The following is a 19,502-nucleotide window of genomic DNA, read 5'->3' on the forward strand; positions in this document are numbered from 1 at the left end:
ATATTTTTATATAAATAAAAAAAATATAAGTAGAAAGATAAAGAGGAAAAAAACAAATATTATTATGATCATTTATCTAACTGTGGACTAAGAAAAATTCAAGAAATAGTGCATCTCATAGTCATAGACTTTTGTATATTAGGAATGAGAATTAAAATATTACTCCATATAAGGTTCTTTATTTTTTTATTGAAAGTCAAGATCAAGAAAATATGAATGATAAGAAAAAATAACCAGACAAAGTGTCAATTATATAGGACTAATTCGAAGACAAAGTGTCAATTATATAGTAGAGAGAAAAAGACACGATGAAGAATAAAAAAAGAAAAAAACAAGTAAAAGATAGTATTTGATCCAAAATCATCTTAGAAATAACTTGTCATGGTCGTTACTCATGTTTTACACATGCAATTATTGTCTCTATCGTATCGGAAGAAAAGAATAAATCGTAGAATCTTTATTTGAATATTATCAATAAAGAAATAAATTTTAAGTTAAAATTAATAATAATGTACTAATCAGATTCTTATAAATCAATCTTAATCTTTATCAACGATATATCACTATTAAATTTTGATCCAAAGGTCAACTAGTAATGACTAAAATGACACTGATCTTAACATAAATATATTCTGAATAGAAAATATTTTCTTTTATCGGTAAACAAATAGATAAAATTTTGAATGAAATTACAATTTTTAACATGGATCGAAATCGGAGTGAATCAGGCTGATCAACTCACTAAAAGATGATCTCAAAGAACACGAAGAAGACAAAAATAATAATAATAATAAAGTCCCACAGTTCGATCCAGAATTCTCTGCAACTAACGCGAAAGATGATCACAAAGGACACGTTTAGCATGTGCGAGCTGTCTCTCGTAACACCAAAAGGAGGTCAACCAATACACGTGTTCAAGACCGCCATTGCTCCCACGACAAACAAGCTCGCAGCCTCAACCAAACCCACCCGCAATAAGCACGGCTTCCTCACGGAAACATGGCGTGACCGCCGCGGCAGGTCGACTCCTTCGAGGCCATTGCGTGCATGTCCCTCTCTCGCAAGTCGGTCAGAGGCTCCGAATCCCGCGGCCTCCCACCACTCTCGCGTCCGTCTGCTCTCCCCGTCATTGGTGGCAGCTGGCGAACCTTATCATCTTCTTCTCCACCATGCGTCGCGCGAGGAGGGCAAGCGGTGGCCACGTAGAAGACAGCATTTGGTGGGAGTCATGGGGATGGGGAGCAGCGAAGTGGCTACAGTTGGAGAAAGGAGAAGCATGATGAGCTCAGAAGAAACAAAACCCATGCAAAGATGACATGGCATATCTCTACCTTCTTCTTTTTTATTGCACCAAATCTGGCTTGGGTTCTTTAACATATCAAATAGATCAAACAATTATTTTATAGAATCAAAACCTTCATCTTTGATTCAAAAACATACTTGATCCAAAATAATGAATTAAGAATATTTCTATAAAACTTATTTAATCTACTATAATATACATAAAATCCTACAACAATTGATAAACATATTAACACGAAAACGAATCCATTAGAGTATTTTCTGAATTGATCGGTGATTTGGTCTTCCAATTACAAGTATTCTTTAAGAACTTTAGATTTCTCCTTGACGGGTGAAGAGAAACTTCATTCGATACTGCAACCGGAGACCACCATAACCTTATTTATAGTCATAACTGATGAATCTACAATTATGATTGTATTCATAATTAATGAATCTATAATTATGCCTCAAGAGTTTCATATTCCTAACTTATCTCGTCATTAAGTTAGGAACATGATGGTATCCACACAATTAATTTTTATAATAATTATGTCCCTTAGCCAAATAATTTTATTTTAATTAGATCATTTTAATTTTGACTAATCAAAATAATGACTTAACACATTTAATTATACATGTGTGACTCTTAAAATTCTAACATTGGGTGATTGTTCCTCATTGGAGACAGTAAGTAAATTATGGTGATTGTTCCACCACGATATAAACTCGAGATGATTAATAATTAACAAGAAATATATTTTGACGAAGATACTTATTGATGATTACTCCCAATGGCAATAATTGGAGGAGTCATGTAATTATCAAGTCCTAGGAATCATATTTTTGGCCCAAAAAAAGCAGCGGAAAAAGGAGAGGTGCAAGAGTTACCGATGGTGACCTTAACCGGTAAAGTTGGCGAAGTTCCAGAAGGGCGAGGCGGCTGCGGGAGTACAGAAAGGCAAAGCGGTAAGCGGATTCCCCGTTGCCTCCGACGAAGGAGGATTAAATCTATAAATGCAGCCACCGGGCTTGTGCTCTCTCCCCCAACTCCGCTTTGTCCCCTCCGGAGCTCGAAGAGGAGCCTCTTCGAAGAAGGAAGGGCGGAGAATAGCAGGTGTGGTAAAGTTAGCTTTTCGGATCTATTCTCGTTTGTCATGTTAATCGTTGCAGTTCCTCCGATCTGATGGATTTTAGTTCGAAGACGCGATTTTTTTTTTGGTTCTGAAAGTTTGATTCTGTCGAAAGGTTCGACCTTTTGACAGCGTCCTGTTTGGTTTGTTTTTCGATCAGTTCTTTGAGGTGGTAAATTGCAGTCTCTCGTTGTCCTCTGCTATATCTATTCTGGTGCATGTTACAGAAACCGCGAAATTTTCTTGTTCGTCACATCTTTAAAGCTGATCTGAAGGAACTGGGACGAGAGAGTGATTTTTGTCCATGTAAAAGCCCTTCTCTTGTTGTCATTTTTGGACTTCGATTGATGTCTAGTCATTTTAGATTCCTGGTTCTGGTTGTGGAGTTCGACTGCAACTTTTCCCCCAATTTTTTTTGGGCGTCTTATGGACCCCAATGATTATAGTTCGTGCAATCAAATTGCTTGGAGCTCAAAGATGGGTTTTTTTTTTTTTTGTTCTGGAAGTCTGTTTCTATCGAGAAGTTCGGTCTTTTCTTGACTGAACTGTACTAAACACTTTGGTCTCAGCGAGTTTGATTGCGGTTGGTGTTCTTCTTGTTCGATAGAAATCCATCGTTCTTGTTGTCATCGGTCTGATTATGGAGTTGGACTGCAACTTTTTCCCCAATTTTTTGGCTTCTTATGGACCCTAATGATTATAGTTCGTGCCATCTAATTGCTCGGAGCTCAAAGATCGGTGGTTTTGTTTTGTTCTGGAAGTTCGTTTCTACAGAAAAGTTCGACTGAACCGTATCAAACACTTAGGTAAGAGTGAGTTTGATTGCGTTGGTGTTCTTCGTGTTCTATAGGGATTTTGGTGTGTAAACAGTGATCATTGGCGTCATAGATCGTTCTTGTTGTCATTAATCTTACCATGGTAGGTCACCTCAGATTCTCCGTCCTTTCTTCACTGATTTTTTAGGAATATATGTGGGATTTTGGCATTTTGTTTTACTAAAAATTCCATCTTTCGGCAAGAAATCCAAACTCAACTCGAATCTGACGCTATGTTCTCCTGTCGCAGATCGAAACAAACTGCTCGCCTTGGGGACGGAAATCCGACCGTGGGATCCCGCAATCCGACGGACATGGGGCTCTCCAGCCTGCCGACCCCATCCGAGAGCGTGCTCACTCTCGTTCTCGTCAACACCGCCATCACCGTCTCCATCTTGAAGGAGCTCCTCCGCTCCGCCCTCCACCTCCTCCGCCTCCGCGCCACGCCGCGGCCACAGCCGGCACTCGCCTCACCGGGGCCGCCGGAGCCCAGCCTCGCCGACCGGTTCCGCAGCCAGTCCAGTCCGATGCGGTTCGGGTCCGCGTTCGGGCTCCGTCGCCCCGCTTCCGCGGACTGCCGGGTCTGCCTCGCCGGCTTCGACGCCGAGTCGGTGGTGAACCGGCTCCCTTGTGGGCACCTTTTCCACGCCGCCTGCCTGGAGACGTGGCTCGACTATAGACATACCACGTGTCCACTCTGTAGGACCCACGTCCTCCAGGAAGAGCGCCCCGCCGTCCCCTCCTCGTCCTTTTTGTCTTGGCTTTAGCTCCGCAAGTTTGGTGAGGCGACCACTGAAAACCTCCTCTCCTCTTTTATCTTTTGTTTTCCCTGTAAATATTGAGGTGGTAATATATGTATTTCTATTATGTAATCTAACTTATTTTATCTCACAATCTAGCTTAATGGCATTATTGATTCGTCAGACGGTAACTCCTACCTTATCAGATTTGATCCAACAAAAAGAATTCATTCAAAATTCGCAAATATATCTTCACCATGATCCAAGATCAACATATTTGCCTCTATAAATATTAACATAACATAAATATCTCATAAAAATTCAAAGCTATAATATTAATCATTACTAACTTTGACTACCAGTAGATATTTTTGAATCACAATACATAAAAACATAAAATAATCAAAATATAATATATGGTACTTTAAAATTAGTGGTTTTTGTATTTGCTCTTCCTAATTGAAGTGTGTGTGTATATATATATATATATATATATATATATATATATATATATATATATATATATATATATATATATATATATATATATATATACCAATTGATATTAATATATTTACAAAAAATATTATATAGATCCTTCCAAAATTAATATACTTTGTAGCTATGATTAAGTTAAAAAATGAGGAGTAAAATAACCTATGAAAATGTAAGAGACATTTTAGATATGTAAATTTTCAATGTATTTTAGATTCAATAATAACAAACTACCAAAGGAATCTATATAGAACTACTTTTTTAAATATTATTTAATAATAGTAATCAAGCGTGTACTATTTATTGTCTATTAGATATTTATGCATCAAACTCTAATAATTGTTGTCTTAAGTATTTTCTAAATACATTTCCTTAAATAAAATTAAAAAAAATAAATACAGAAAAAAAAATTAAAAATAGAAATGGGGATGGAGTTGGAAAGAGGCGTGGTGTGGGTGCCTTCCAAGTTCCAACGTCCGCCCCTCAAATCGAGCGGGGGTAGCTTCAATTCCTTCCCCCCTTCCCCCCTTCTCTCGCCCCCCTCTCTCACCCACCCATCCCCGAGAAGCTCCAGCTCTCCTGCATCATGCTAAGATGTCGCCCTCCGGTGCTCGGACTTGGAGCCGTCGCCCTTTGCTTCCCTACCAAGCGGTGTTTGATCCAATCTTCCAAAATCCCCAACTCCCCGTTGAAGCCCTTGTCCTCTCCGATTAGCTTTACAAGAGGTCGTTTTTGTTTCGTTGCTTTCTTTTAGATTCGGGATATAGCATGAGGCATTTGGTTGTTTCTTCTGTTTCTGCTGGACTCGTTAACTATTAAGATCTTACATTCTTCTGCGATCCACTGAGATGGAATTTTTGCTATGGTTTTTATGTTTAGGAAGTCAAAATGGAATTTATTTGCGTATGAAGTTAGTCCATCTTCTCCGAATTTTATCAAGATGGTCTTTTTACGTTCTTTGTGTATCAAGTTAGTGCCTTGCTCCACAATTTGGAAGATAAATGCTTTACATCGGCTCTCTTATTTCTGATTTCTTCCTTCGGGGGGAAATTTGGAGTACCAAGTGAGTCTGAGGGTGTCAAAACCAAATTTTCCTGGGCGTGATGGAACCTTCTCGTGTTCTTATTGGTTCATCTTGTCCGCCATTTTCTTTCTGGTCTTGCTTTCTTTCCTTGTGAATGATTGATGATGATCTGAAACGTGTCATCGTGTTGGCAATTGGTGTGGTAGTTCTTCAACTGACAGTTGGAAAAGGGCTCTTGTGCTCCCATCAGCATGGAAGGCTACTCTTATTCAGTGTACCTTTGTGTTGCTAAAGTTATTGCATTGCCAATGGAATCAAGAAAAATATATTTATTTGCTGTTTGCATTTGTTAAGCACCAAAGTCTGTTGCTTTCTATAATTATCTCCCACTGGAATTGTAGCTTTATGTCAAATGGTCAATCCTCTTTACATCCTCCAGATCTCCCTGGTAGAGCCAGAAGCCAACTCAACACAAGATCGTTGCTGAGTGGAGCAAATCCATCGTCAACTGCAACCTCAGCACCGGCTCAACGGGGGGAGGAAGTTGAAATATTACCAGCGACCAATGATAATCATGGAGGTGTCATTGTTGAAATGAAGGACCCAATGGACTCCAGAACTTTTGTGTTCTCCTTACGAGCATCCTTGGAAATTTGGAGGCAGCAGGTGATGAAGTTATGAATCATAAACAGTCAAATTTCTTTTATCCTCACATTTTGCTTGGGAGATCTGACTTGGAGCACACTTTGGTTAGCATAAACATTCATTATTGTTTGATTCAGAGAACAAAAGTAAATGTTTCATGTGTATTAATTTCAGTCTAGTAACTGATGCAGAAAGAGAAAAGTAAAATAAAACAGAATCAGCAAGGATTTTTAGGTGACAATTCTGTAGATATTGTTTGGTGAAAAGGGCTTTCGTTAGATAATAATGTGTTACAACTTTTGCCCAAAATCACATGGACCATGGCCTCTAAAAGTAGCACTCAGAAGTTGTTCTTTAGGGGTGAGTAATTACATATAATAATCTCAGTCACAGAGCACCTCTAACGTGGGAGTGATTGGACTAGTTGAGGTGTTACAATCTCCACCATTTAGATGCTTAATGTTCTTGTCTGGTCCATGCTTATATCCTACAGGCATTGAGTTAAATCTTCTAAAATTTGAGGATAAAAATGGACTAAATTGTTCAAGGTGGTTGAACCATGTTTAGGTAAGACCTACAAATGGGTTGGTAAGATGCGAACAGTCAGTTAAAAATGCAAAGGCACAATTAAGAAAGTGCGATTGGGCAAAAATAAAAGGGAACTCTGCTAGAAAGAATCAGAGAATGAATGTGAATGTTGGATGGTGTAGCGACATTAAAGCTGTATGATCCAGTCGTTTGTACCAGCCTGCATGTAATGTGCTTGCAAGGACTAATTATGGTGGCTTATAAATAACACCAAATTATGTCAACATAGTGCAATATGGTGGAGGTTCCAGATCAATTCATGCAAGGTCCCTGCTCATTCATGTTGGTTGGCACAAACTACATGAGCATTATACTATGAAACTGAACACCTTGAGCAGCATGACAACTAATAGATATGAGCAGATCTTGACCCCATATATTTGAGTTTCTGTATTGCTGTGTTGTTCTTTCATTTTCCCTTTGCATGCCAGTGTTTGTCATCAGATATGTTTTGTCTTGATAATGGTACATCTATGCATTTTCTTACAATGTTTGACTGCTACCTTTCAGGGAAAGAAAGGTGTTTGGGTTAAATTGCCAATTGAGCTTTCGAATCTTGTTCAACCTACTGTTGAGGTAATTTTTATTATCTAATAACTTTCTTTCTGGAAGGGCCTTCCCTGGGTTACATTTAACAGATATTCATAGTTGCTTAGTGTCAAACACAGTGCTTTTTGAAAATTATGCACACTAGGCTACTAGTTACTCCTCCTCTTTGGTCGAGAATAGATATCACTGTTTGAATGTGTTGCCCATTGAAATTGGTATAAAATTGTAAACTATTTCAAGTTCTGTACATGCAGAGAGTTTTTTTAGTTTTCATTCTGTAACAGAAAAGACTATGATTGTGCTAAATTCCAACTTTAACCTCGAAAAAAAGATTCACCTAAGGTGTATATTTGATTATAAAATATCATAAGATTATGGTGCATTAATGTGAGCATGGTTGATTTAAGATTGGAGGATCTTTATTATCATTATGGACTTAAAGAGGATCTATCATTTCTTTGTTACGAAGACATGTTTCTATGAAATTTCTAAAGAAACACATGATGAGGAAGGGACGTGTTGGTTTAAGCTGCTTTTATACCAAATATTATCACTTTGGATTTTATTTTCTGTAGATTAAATATTAAGGCTGCTTCTATATGTAGCAGTTCAGAGACAAGGTAGGCGAACAAGGTTTCTCTGAGCAAATTTACTTTTTCTCTTCACTTTGGAGGACAAGGGACATGTGTTGATTTAAGCTACCTTTATTCCAAGGTTGTCACTTTGGATGTTATTTTCTGTAGATTAAATAATAAGGCTGCTTCTATATCTAGCAGTTTGGAGACAGGATAGGAGAACATGGCTTCACTGAGAAAATCTACCTTTTTTTTTTTTCTCTTTGGCATATCATCTTGTCTGTTTCTTTTTTTCTTGGTGGGCATGAATAAAGGGTGCAATGGTAATTTGCATTATTTTTCAATTAGGGTGGCCGGTTTATCTTTTAAATATAATAAATGTATATTAAATTATATCTAAAGAAGATTTTCCTATATGGCCACATTGTTTTGCAAATCATGCGTTTCCAATAAGTTGCAAATATATCTTGACACAGTGTGTTAGATAAGGTGGATGCCAGTGTGTTAATTTTGCAAAACCTAATATCATACAAGAGTAAATTTATTAATAGTTGTAGGGCACTAAGGCATAAATTATTCGAACTCATCCTGATGCATTATAGTGTTTCTATTCTACTCTGATAAAAATTTAGTCATTTAAGCTGGAATTTTTATGCAACTTTATCTTGATGCAGGAAGGGTTCCGGTATCACCATGCAGAGCCAAGTTATGTGATGCTTGTATATTGGATCCCTGATACTGAAAATACATTACCAGTGAATGCTACACACCGTGTGGGTGTTGGTGCTTTTGTGATGAATGACAAAAGAGAAGTAAAATTCTTCTTGCATGCATAATTTACTATGTTAAATTTACATTATCCTTAAAACATGAAAATGAATAGCATCAGGTCATATATTTTGATTGCTAAGATATTCACTCATGGTTAATACTAAAGTAGTTTTGGTTTGTTGTCCATAATCTACATTGTGGTACATTTTACATGCTATAAGTCTAGCTTCATATGAAATTGTCATAACAACAACTGCAATTTAACATCTGCAAATTTCAATATGGTAGGTCTTGGCAGTCCAGGAAAAAAGTGGCAAGTTCCATGGATCAGGCGTATGGAAGTTTCCTACTGGAGTTGTAGAGCCGGTAGGATTTCCTCTAACAACTAACTGGAAATTGGACTTTCTCTAGTTCACCCATTTTTCCACTTTTCAGGAGTCTTTTTCTATCTCAACAGGGTGAAGATATATCTGCTGGGGCAGTAAGGGAAGTCAAAGAAGAGACAGGAGTATGTTCAAAGCTTTAATAGAAGGAATATATCTGTTAGACAGTGTTTTTATTTTTTTTTCCAGTCCCTGGGTGAAAATTTACAAAAGTAACATATTCATTTCTGTACTATGTTTGGCAGATCAACACCGAGTTCATTGAAGTACTTGCATTCAGGTAGAGCGATCAACTAAAGTTACTTCACTGGCAAAGTATTGTTGGTTGTACCTGTTTCTATTAACTTTGCTTTAATAGGTCTTTGTAACTCATAATTTTGAGCCTAGGCAACAGAAGACAATAATTCCTAAACTAGTCCTAGAACTTTTTTATTTGCTTGAGAAAACCTAAAGACTCCTTTCTAGCTAAGATTGCCAGTATCTTTTCTCTCAAATCTTTTACTGTGTTACCCGATCTTGTCTCCTGTTCTTGTTAGATGTTTCTAACATTTTCTTTTAACTTTTACCCGTGCAACTTTCATAATAAAAATAATAGATACGGTTTCATCGAATGAAGTTCATGTCATGATTCTTTTTTATGTTTTCATATTCGTAGGCAAAGTCACAAATCCTTCTTCAACAAGTCAGATTTGTTCTTCATATGCATGCTGCGACCGCTTTCGTTTGATATCCGGAAGCAAGATTCAGAGATTGAGGCTGCTGAGGTAATGTAATGCAGTTCTTATGAAGTAACGTTTCATAAGGATTAAAATGAATAAGATACTGATTTGACAAGTAACTGTTCCTTGTTCTCGAAGCCTTGACTAAATAGCTCACTAGGTACCTGAAATATGCAGATTACTTGATCATGCCCAGATTGCAAGTGGAACTAGTCTCGAAGGAGTTTTGTTTGTAAAAGAATTATTCAAGGAAGAGGTTATTTTTATCATAATAACAAGTGTATAGCAACATGCATGTCGTAGTCTATAAAGGGAATTGCTAGGTCTTTTCAAGTATTCTTTTCTAATTGACGAACACCAGGCATACTCATATTCAATCACTCTATATACTTTGTCTTTTCCTCTATGTCATATTTTAGATGGAAAGACAGCCAAAAAAGGGAATGATGTAAAGGACAGTTACAAATATGATAATATCATGTAGTCTTGTTGACTACTGTCTCTTTGATATGAGGACGTCAAGTGGTCTTATTCATTCTTTTTCACCATTTGATTCCTCATTGTAACTTGTTCCATTTCTAAACTACTCGATGAAGCTAGCAACTTTTTATATTCATACAATAAATATTACAAACGAACAAAGCTATGTAGAAAGAACATGATTAATTAAAATCAAGGAACGTTGATCTGCATACCGGACCCATCTTGTTGCTTGCTGGACTGGTATGTACCGGTGTCTTGAAGAGGAAGGAGGAGGAGAAGAGGAAGGGGTGGTGGAGGTAGAGGAGGAGGAAGGATGAAAGTAAGAGGAATGCTGTGGAGGAAGGAGGAAGGGGATGGAGGAGGAAGAGGGCTTGCGTTCGCTAGCTCTAATTGAAAATGTTTTTCATTTTTTTTCAGAAGAGTGCTTTCATTTTTCTGAATGAAGTAACAAAAGGAATGATTATTATAGTTGACTGCCTTTGTCTTACTGGGTGTGATTGGGTTAATAGTTGAAAAGGTCTTCCCTGATTTTCTCTATTGGCATATTTATTTTCATCATGATGTGTAAAATTATATGCATAAACTACTATATTAATTTCCCAAAATGTGACATTTAAGAATTTATTCATCTTATGCAGTGGATACCAATCCAGCAATTTGCTGCACAACCTTTTGCTCAGAAGCATGAACTTTTAAAGTATATTATCAATCTTGGCTTAGCAAAGGCTGAAAAGGGTTATGCTGGGTTTTCTCCCATTTGTATAAAATCAGCTTTCACTAGTAGGCGGAGCTGTCTGTATCTGAACACGAGGGACCTGAACCAACCATCATGACCTGGTAATGGCTCTTTGATTCATCATATGTGATTTATCACATGGATCTTGAGGTTTGGCAAGACTACCTTTTGGTGACAATATATTAACAGAGTTGTAGACTTGAGTTATGATGATGGGTATATCCCACCTTTAATGCTTGATTTCATTTGTTTATATTTACTTAATTAGGCACCAAGCTGCAATTTTTAAGTATGAACTCATAGTTTCATACTTTGTCTTCTATATTGTGACCTTAAAGATTGATGGGAACTATAAGCTTTCCTCAATCTTGTTGCAGAAAAAGCCATGAACTTATTATTCTGTGCCGAATTTGAATAAAGTTTTTATTTATTTATTTTTATGTGCCCTAGACTTACCACTGCATGAGTAATATCTTCAGTGTGTTTATTGTTTACACAGCATTGATAACCAGGTAAAGTTGTAAAGTTGTGATAAAAATAAAACCTTTCGGTGTTTTTTTTTAATTAGATTTTGTTCTTGGCCTTTCTTGATAAGTTAGCATATGGACAGTTGCAGGAAAAAATATCCATTCTTTGACATTTGATTCACCATAAAAGAGGTTTTCTATTATACTTTGTTCTTATCCTCTCATGATAAGTTAGCATATGGAAAGTATAGGAAAATGAAGCCATTGCTTGAGATTTGGTTTACCATAAAAGAGAGGGATAATTAGAAAGGTACAGCTCATTAGTTCTGTTGTGATCATCATCACAAGAAAGGTATGCTGAATCAGATTGCCAACTGACGATTATTTGGAAATAAATTACAGTGACATAGTGATCAACATTTCCAAGATTTTAAGAAAAAATAGTGAGAGAAGGGAATAGGTGCAGCATATTTTGATAAGAAGAATGAAAGTCTGTGGCTCTTGCACATTCTCATACATCTTGAATTGAGAAGTTGTAGGTTGAATTTGGAGACATAATTTTATATTTAAAGAGTAAGAAGAATAGAAGGAAGAAAGTTGTTGCTGTTGAAGCCTTCCATCTTTCAACAAAAAAAGGTCAGCTCGACAGGTGTTGTTCCATGTTAAATAGAAATCAAAGCTGTATGTTCCATGGTTAAGGATGGATCAAATGTATATCTAAACCATTTATACATTTTATGTTTGTCTAACTGCTAGTTCCTGTTCTACCATTTATTTTTCTTGTTGCTGCATTGCCGTGGAAATGAATTGAATCTCATCTTTGCCTGCAGTCAGCTTCATTTGGTGCTCGGGCTGTTGGTTCTCAACTTCAGCTCTGTAGAATCCTGGGAAGTCTGCTGGGTATAATTCTTCAGCCTGCTTGTTACAAGTGTTCACTGTGTTGAACTTGTTATTGCGACTCTCCGCCTCCATCCACTTCCCATACAGTATGTAACACAACCATCGCTTCCACCTGCTCAGTTCGAGTGCCAACCAACCACAGTTGTCCAGTGCTGCCAGATTCCTCCTCAGCCTTCTGCTTTTATGCCCTACTTTAATTACTCAGCCTCACACCCCACCAAGTTGACTAGCAAAATCTGTTGTTCAGTATTACTTCTCTACAGATGTTCTGTGGTTTCTTTTCGTAAGCTGTTAAGCCTTGTACTCCTGATGAACCGAATTGAGGTTCTATAATTAAAGCTTGTGACACATATGGAGAATGTCAGTGAAATTAACATGTGCTTAAGTTGTAAATGTTATTTCTGCTGTTGTATGAATTGTGCTGTTGTAAATCTTAGTTCTTCTTGAAACAAAAGGAAATAGTGTATTTTCATATTCTGGAAATTTCTTTGGTGATTTTCTTATTTACTTTGAACCAGGATGCTTATGGAATCATCGAGATAAATCTGGGCCACAACACATTATCCAGCATTCAAAGAGTCCATGTTGGCAGTTTCTTTATAGGTACACAAATTCTAGCCTTGATATTGATGTCAGTTTGTTTTCTTCTTCCACAGGCAATCGGACTCCAAATAGCAGTGAGCATAAATGGGTGAGGGAGAAACTGTTATGTGAGTTGACTCCAATCCTAATTCTCCATGTTGGACTAAATCACAAATTGAGTTTTATGGTGTCATTGAATAGTGCTTTTGGTTTAAGTCACAGTTGTTTTTCTTTATTATTGGACCAAAAATAACATAATTGAGTGACATCATTCTCGGAAAGAGTCCTTTTTGGGTTTTAAGACAAGCAATCCTTATTTTTAGAATTCTCAAAATAATACCTTCTTATTTTGCTTAATACATAGAATTCTTTTATTTTTTACACTGTATTATAGTATTTTCAACAATACTAGAAAAATTATAGTCATCAGTGTTTTTATACAAATCTTGTAAAATTATAGTGTTTATAATATTTTTTGTATCATGTTACAGTGTTTTAAAAACACTATACTACAATACAAAATTATTGTAACAAAGTGTTTTTGTTTTCAATAATATTAGAAAAATACTATGACTTAGTATAAAAATAGTATAACATAATGTTTTTATATTATGTTGCAGTGTTATTGAAAACACTATAACACAATATAAAAATATTGTAAGAATTGAGATTCTCTTTAAATATTTTGAAAATGAGGTTTATCTCGAAAAATCAGCCATTGTAATTCTTAATAAAAATATAATAATTACGACGTTAAATGTAGCACAACTACTGCTTATTTAACGAGTCACGAGTCACGAGTCAAACGATGTCGGCGTTCGATCACTAATTCGTATCTTAGAGCGCGTCCTCGTTTCGGATCCCATCTTGCTTCGATAAAAATCCAATCTTTGTTCGTTTCTTCCATCGTCCTCTTCCTTCTCGGATCGAGCGGCCATGGATCTGTGGCAGCGGGCGAAGGGCTTCGCCGAGGAGGCGGCGAAGCGGTCGCAGGAGATCTCCAAGGAGGCGGCGAAGCGGTCGCAGGAGCTCACCAAGGGGGCCGCCAGGTTCTCGCAGGAGTTCGTCTCCGAGACGGCCAAGAAATCCAAGGAGATCGCTTCGGAGGCAGCCAAGAAGGCGGACCTGCTCCGGTCCGAGGCCCTCCGCGCCGCCGAACAGATCAAGACCCTCGCGGTCGACATCCCCATCCCGATGCCGCCCACCCTGGGCCAGGGGTCCAATGCGGCTGTTGTCGCTGAACCCAGGTCGGATCTCGAGAGGTTCGGGGTCACCGAAGAGCTGAGGGAGTTCGTGAAGGGGATCACGATCAGTACTTTCAGGGATTTCCCCATGCAAGGTGCTTCCTAGATCCTTGCTTTTCCTCTGACGTCAATCAGTTTTATTCGTTTATGCATTTCCCTTCTTAATCTATGTTCTGGAGGTCGTCGGATTCTCTCATTTTTCTTGTTTTACAACACTCTTTCTATTGTTTGACTGGAATTCTCGAGTAAAAGAGACAGACTTGATGTGATTTGTTAGATTATCTGATAGATTTTGAGTTTAATTGATAGCTAAAGTGCTCGTTGTTATGCTTTTACAGCGTCTGTTTCAGGGAATTGATGTGGCATTTGAAGTCTGTTCTAACTGACGTGTTTATAACTTTGTGAAGTGATCATTCAGAATTTCCTTGATGTTTGTTTCAGTGATAGTTCTTTGTTGTTGGGTTGTTAAGGAGAAGCACCAATTCGGTCTTCTGTAGAATCACAATATCTCTTAGTTCTTGTTTTCTGAAGTTAGTTCAATGAATAATCTCACTATATTGTTTCTGTAGATGAGCCGGAGACATCAGACGTTCCCACTGTGTCGAATGTGAGGCAGGATCTTAATGAATGGCAAGCAAGACATGCTACCCTTGTTCTGTCAACAGTGAAGGTATTTCCTTGTGTTAGATTAATTTCTTTTTTCAAACATATTTTACATCTTTGCTTCTCCTTTGGCAGTAGGTTGGCATAAACTTTATCATGATTTGCCATTGTATGATTACTGATCCATCAATCTGCGAGGCCCAAAATCATGTGACCAAAAATACTAAGTCCAAGATAGTGGTAGTAGACTCATCTAGTCCTATAAACCAATTGAAATTTTGCTTCTTATATGCAATGTGATGCACATTAAGCCTAGCCCAACAGAGGCTTCATGCTATGATGTCTCTATCTCCATTCATGGGTAATACTTTCCTATTTAGACCTTTCACCATGTCCAGAACTAGGTTGATTCTGATAGCATGAAAGTTGTCATGTATCAAGTACAATTCCAATATATATACACACAGAAGTGATAACATCTAGAAAAAAAATCATCCAATTTAAATAGTTACAAGCCATTACAAAAAGATTTATTACAACTTCAAATGTTTCATATATGTGCTCAATGCTTGTTTCATATGAGTTGCTAATCCTAGAGATATAGACAACATGGAAATGGAATGAGGTAGTGATGCACTTGAATAGTAAGTACTCCAAATGTAAAGATTATATTCTTGACCAGGACTTGGAAGAGCCCCATATAAGTGAGAGAGGCCTACTCATAGGAGGGTATGATCCATAAGGTTCTATGATCGCGAGGCATACCCCACATATACTTCTTGCTGGGGTTTGTTTAGCAGATGCCAAATTGTGTTAAGCTTTTATTTTTTTTTGAACTTTTTAAAAAAATTCATGGTTCCAATAATGCCCTAATATAGCTCTGGAGATTGCTGAAGTTAGCTTTTTGGTGCTACAATGTGAATAGCACCAGCAACAAAAAGCCATAATCCCCAAATGTTCATAGTTGTATTGTCCTTAAGAATAACAAGCCTGTTGAATATTTGTCAGACAGCTGATGTTGTGTAATTGAATTTTACTGGAATTCATAGCTTCTAGTCTTGCTTTAGTTTTTTTTCAACCCTCACAGAAGCTTTTCATAAAAAAATATATCTCATAATTTACCTCCTTGTGTATGCTAATCTTGTTAAAAAAATGTCAGCAATGACATCTTAACTTATGTTTTCTTTGTTTAACTTGAAGCTCATCAGATAGTTAAATTACTTGATATTTCAGGAAATATCAAATTTCAGGTATGAACTGTGCCCACGATATATGAAGGAAAGAAAATTCTGGCGGATATATTTTATTCTTGTGGATAGTCATGTGGCTCTGTGAGTATCTCTCTCTTGAAACGTAACAATATTATCTAACTATTAAAATATTTATGGTGATAAAGGACTTATGCTGATAATGCATAATCATAAAGCATTTTGGCATATGAATCACGGAATTCAATTTTGGTTATTGGATTGGTATGGGTCTGGTCCATTCTAATGTATCGTTACGTCAGAATGTATCGTGATATGTTAGGGGAGGGAGAGGAGGGGAGGAAGAATAAGAAGAAGAGCAGTGAGCAGTGATGGGCGACGGGTGCGTGGGCAGTGAAATGACAGGTGGAAAGCAGATTTGTGAGGAAATTAGTGAGGAATCACGTCACTGCCATAGTGTGGGGTTAAAAGGAAACAAAAAGGGGTGTTATATATAGTGAACTGGACTGGATCGTCCAGTTTGGGTTGCTATACATACTGGTTGATAGTTGGACTAATAAATATCAGCTGAACTGCATCAAACCATTTGGTTTTTCAATCCTTGATCTATATTTTGTAGTTGTTGTTCGATAGCTAGGCAAATAACATAAAATAGGCTTTCTAAAATATGAAATCTGATATTTTCCAATTAAGTTTTGTATCATGTCCATAAAATATGATATGTTCTATGACGTATGTTCATATTTATCTTAAGGAACTAATTTATGTCCAATTCAAGTTTGGCTTTAGCATCAACTTATCTTCTAAAAAATATTGTATGCAAGACTTCATTATATCTCATGCTAAGGCAAAGGTCTTACTGATCTGTCTTATTTATGGTAGTGTATCATGTTTAACCTGCCGTGGCCTCTATTACCTGTACTTCCATGAATGGGCTAAAAACAAGAAGTGGTTATAATTCATGATTGTTCAGTTTCTTCAAGACAAATTTTGGTACATACAGCATAGGCTTTACAATAATCTAGCTTCATATTACTTTCATTAGATGGTTCAATTTGTCTTAACTGCAGAGGCTTGTTTACAAGTGTTTTAGCATATGATTAGTCATTGCTTTCTTCAATTCATTGTTTTACTTGGCATAGAGTTGAACTCCTTCATGCTGAGGTTTGAAACTGGAATGTGCATGTTCAATTAACTACAATATTGTAAATTTATACTATAATTCTGTTGCTTCATATGCATGTGTATTTAGCACTAACTTGAACTCCCCTTGAGGTAATGAAAGCTAAAGATGCAACTCTTTTCATTACTTATTGAACTCCCCTTACAATGAATCAGCTACGAAAAGCAGTACATGGAGGAGTTGAAGAAGAAAGAAGAACAAAAGCAAATTGATAGTGTCAAGGAAAATCCAACAGCTCTCCCACCTACTTTACCAGACGCAAAAGAAACGATACTGCCAAAATCTTCTACCTCACTAACTGCAGAAGATTTGGATGCATTTCTTCTTGGAGATCTTGGAAGTGATGATGAGGGTCTCGGTAAGCAACATTTCATCTACACATTTTTTTATTTTGGCATTATAGATAAAGGTATAAGAAGAATATTTTTGCAATATTCTAGACTGCTACTTCCATTTTCTTTTTTATACTAATTTTATGCTGGTACAGATGATGGCAAAGATGGTTTGGATGATGATTTTGATAAGATTGGGAGCACCTCGGTAAGATATCTTGTAAATTTGCAGCACTTGCAAATTTGGAATCTTTTAAATTTCTTATATTTTGTAGTACAACATGTTTTCTAGTTGCTACAAGAACTTTTGCTCTTTATGATCAAACTAGAATGTTCTTTGTACCTTTTTTATCATAGAAGAGATTGTGCTATGATTATACAAGTGATACTATTTGGTTATGCATTCTGCTTCTACTTGATGATGGAAGTTGCCTTTGTAAAGTTGGTTATTATTTTGAGAATCACTACATTGTACTTCTTTTTTGTTTCTTAAAAATGCACTCATTGACTAAGCTTGCCCCACATATTTGGTGTTGTTTCCACGTATTTCATGGTTCTTTGCTAGCTAACAACACCACCCCTAAGGTCTTCCATATTGTGACTTCTCTGTATGACCAATGAGCATCTTTTGTTCCCTCCCTTCCTATAGATTTATTGCACATTGCGGACTCTACTTCAGATTCTCCTTACAATCTTGTTTCTGTAGAGATAGTGCTGCCCTTTAGGTTGAACATTCTTTCATAACTGTAATTGCCTGAGTCATTGTTTTCCCACTTTTTTCTATGTTTTCTGTTGACAACAAAACTGGTGTACTTACCTGCTTGCTTAGATTTCTTTGGAGGATGAGCTATAGAGAGATTGCTTGTACCCTCTCAGCGAGAGGGAGGACACCAGTTCTCTCTTTTCATGACCGAAAACCACATCATTAATCGACATTTCCATATGCTGCCTATCCCACGATGCTGTGATAAATTTCTGCTGCAATTATACTTAAGTTGTATCATTATCTAAAAGCATCACATGCCAATAATTTCTTTAAAGATACCAAGATGTAGTAATGGATTTGGCAGCTAAGTCAACATCTTCGTTCTATGCAGGGTTTAGATAGTGATAATGAGAAAATCTAATCAGCAACTCAGATCGGCCAACGCGGATGGGAACTTGAACATGAGCTTTCTCAGTTTCTACATAGTACAGTGTTTGCTTTCTTAGTCTATAACAGTGCTTCATTGTTGTATATCTAATCTCTTATATGTTATATGTCCTTCAAATTTCTTTCAGCCTGTGTACAATAATTCTGATATTTATCTCCTTTCCTTCCAACCTCAGCTTGTACTGTTCATGAATGATATCAATGTTTCTTGTAATTGTACTGTGAATTGGTAGTAAATGAGTATTCTCTTTCTGCAATGTTCTCATGGCCTCTCTTGCGGCAGTGGGCAACGAGTGTTCTCAATCTATGTTAAGGTTTCTCATGCATTTTTGATCGAAGCTTGGGAGTTGATATCAATCATATCACATTTTTTAATGTGTTTTTACATATGTATCATTTCTAAAATTCGGAAATCATGTTTTTTTTTTCTTTTGCAATGATGTACCTGTAAATCTTAAGATTATTCACATATGTATACATATATATTCTCCCCTTAACAACCGTTTAAAATTTTTGGCTCTATCACAACTAATTAATTATAGTTAGTTAATTTTAATTGAAAATTTTGTAAAAATATTCATAAAATTATAATGAGTTTTTTAAGATTTATTAATGTCATATTCAAATGATAACATTTGTTTTTAAATTATGCCGTGTTAAAATTAATGTATGCCCATGTTAAATTTAAAGGGACATAAAAATCATTTGTTTTTTATGAATATATATATATATATATATATATATATATATATATATATATATATATATATATATATATATATATATATATATATATATATATATATATATATATATATACATAAGTTTGTCATCATTAAAATATAAATTTTATTAAATTAGTCTTTTTTTATCGATCAAAAGAAAACCCTCGC

At 36.4% G+C, this 19,502-nt stretch overlaps 3 protein-coding genes across 8 annotated transcripts; all 3 read left to right on the forward strand.

Annotated features, from left to right (window-relative positions):
• Positions 1-2,164: 2,164 nt before the first annotated feature.
• Positions 2,165-4,152, forward strand: LOC135588291 (probable E3 ubiquitin-protein ligase XERICO). Its single transcript, XM_065080351.1, has 2 exons — positions 2,165-2,398; positions 3,480-4,152. The coding sequence occupies exons 1-2, from the start codon at positions 2,175-2,177 to the stop codon at positions 3,994-3,996; spliced, it is 741 nt and encodes a 246-aa protein (XP_064936423.1). The 5' UTR covers positions 2,165-2,174; the 3' UTR covers positions 3,997-4,152.
• Positions 4,153-4,918: 766 nt separating this feature from the next.
• LOC103996241 (nudix hydrolase 2) lies at positions 4,919-13,157 on the forward strand. Of its 6 annotated transcripts, none has more exons than XM_065080347.1 (11): positions 4,919-5,189; positions 5,928-6,154; positions 7,232-7,297; positions 8,520-8,657; positions 8,905-8,982; positions 9,074-9,124; positions 9,245-9,279; positions 9,655-9,763; positions 12,235-12,304; positions 12,823-12,888; positions 12,961-13,157. In XM_065080347.1, the coding sequence occupies exons 1-11, from the start codon at positions 5,051-5,053 to the stop codon at positions 13,137-13,139; spliced, it is 1,158 nt and encodes a 385-aa protein (XP_064936419.1). In that variant the 5' UTR covers positions 4,919-5,050; the 3' UTR covers positions 13,140-13,157. The 6 variants fall into 6 exon arrangements, 4 of the variants coding, with proteins under 4 accessions (XP_064936419.1, XP_064936420.1, XP_064936422.1 ...); XR_010476179.1 differs by lacking the exon at positions 12,823-12,888 and adding an exon at positions 10,840-11,038 and having other exon boundaries at positions 4,928-5,189; positions 12,961-13,079; XR_010476178.1 differs by lacking the exon at positions 12,961-13,157 and adding an exon at positions 10,840-11,038 and having other exon boundaries at positions 4,928-5,189; positions 12,823-12,891.
• Positions 13,158-13,698: 541 nt separating this feature from the next.
• LOC103996240 (uncharacterized) lies at positions 13,699-18,866 on the forward strand. The gene is made up of 6 exons (XM_009417118.3): positions 13,699-14,225; positions 14,700-14,800; positions 15,967-16,064; positions 17,280-17,482; positions 17,612-17,664; positions 18,554-18,866. The coding sequence occupies exons 1-6, from the start codon at positions 13,823-13,825 to the stop codon at positions 18,581-18,583; spliced, it is 888 nt and encodes a 295-aa protein (XP_009415393.2). The 5' UTR covers positions 13,699-13,822; the 3' UTR covers positions 18,584-18,866.
• Positions 18,867-19,502: the final 636 nt, after the last annotated feature.

The sequence above is a fragment of the Musa acuminata genome, chromosome BXJ1-8 (assembly GCF_036884655.1).
Source record: "Musa acuminata AAA Group cultivar baxijiao chromosome BXJ1-8, Cavendish_Baxijiao_AAA, whole genome shotgun sequence".
NCBI classification, from domain to species: Eukaryota; Viridiplantae; Streptophyta; class Magnoliopsida; order Zingiberales; family Musaceae; genus Musa; species Musa acuminata.

What these genes read in the sequence shown, in the direction of transcription:
- LOC135588291 (XM_065080351.1), top strand. Translation starts at nt 2,175, where the DNA reads ATGGTGACCTTAACCGGTAAAGTTGGCGAAGTTCCAGAAGGGCGAGGC. An exon ending in GGAAGGGCGGAGAATAGCAG is followed by an intron (nt 2,399 to 3,479) that starts GTGTGGTAAAGT and finishes CTCCTGTCGCAG; the next exon opens with ATCGAAACAAACTGCTCGCC.
- LOC103996241 (XM_065080347.1), top strand. Translation starts at nt 5,051, where the DNA reads ATGCTAAGATGTCGCCCTCCGGTGCTCGGACTTGGAGCCGTCGCCCTT. An exon ending in AAGTCAAAGAAGAGACAGGA is followed by an intron (nt 9,125 to 9,244) that starts GTATGTTCAAAG and finishes TATGTTTGGCAG; the next exon opens with ATCAACACCGAGTTCATTGA. An exon ending in CCAGCATTCAAAGAGTCCAT is followed by an intron (nt 12,889 to 12,960) that starts GTTGGCAGTTTC and finishes CTTCTTCCACAG; the next exon opens with GCAATCGGACTCCAAATAGC.
- LOC103996240 (XM_009417118.3), top strand. Translation starts at nt 13,823, where the DNA reads ATGGATCTGTGGCAGCGGGCGAAGGGCTTCGCCGAGGAGGCGGCGAAG. An exon ending in GTGGATAGTCATGTGGCTCT is followed by an intron (nt 16,065 to 17,279) that starts GTGAGTATCTCT and finishes ACAATGAATCAG; the next exon opens with CTACGAAAAGCAGTACATGG. An exon ending in ATAAGATTGGGAGCACCTCG is followed by an intron (nt 17,665 to 18,553) that starts GTAAGATATCTT and finishes CGTTCTATGCAG; the next exon opens with GGTTTAGATAGTGATAATGA.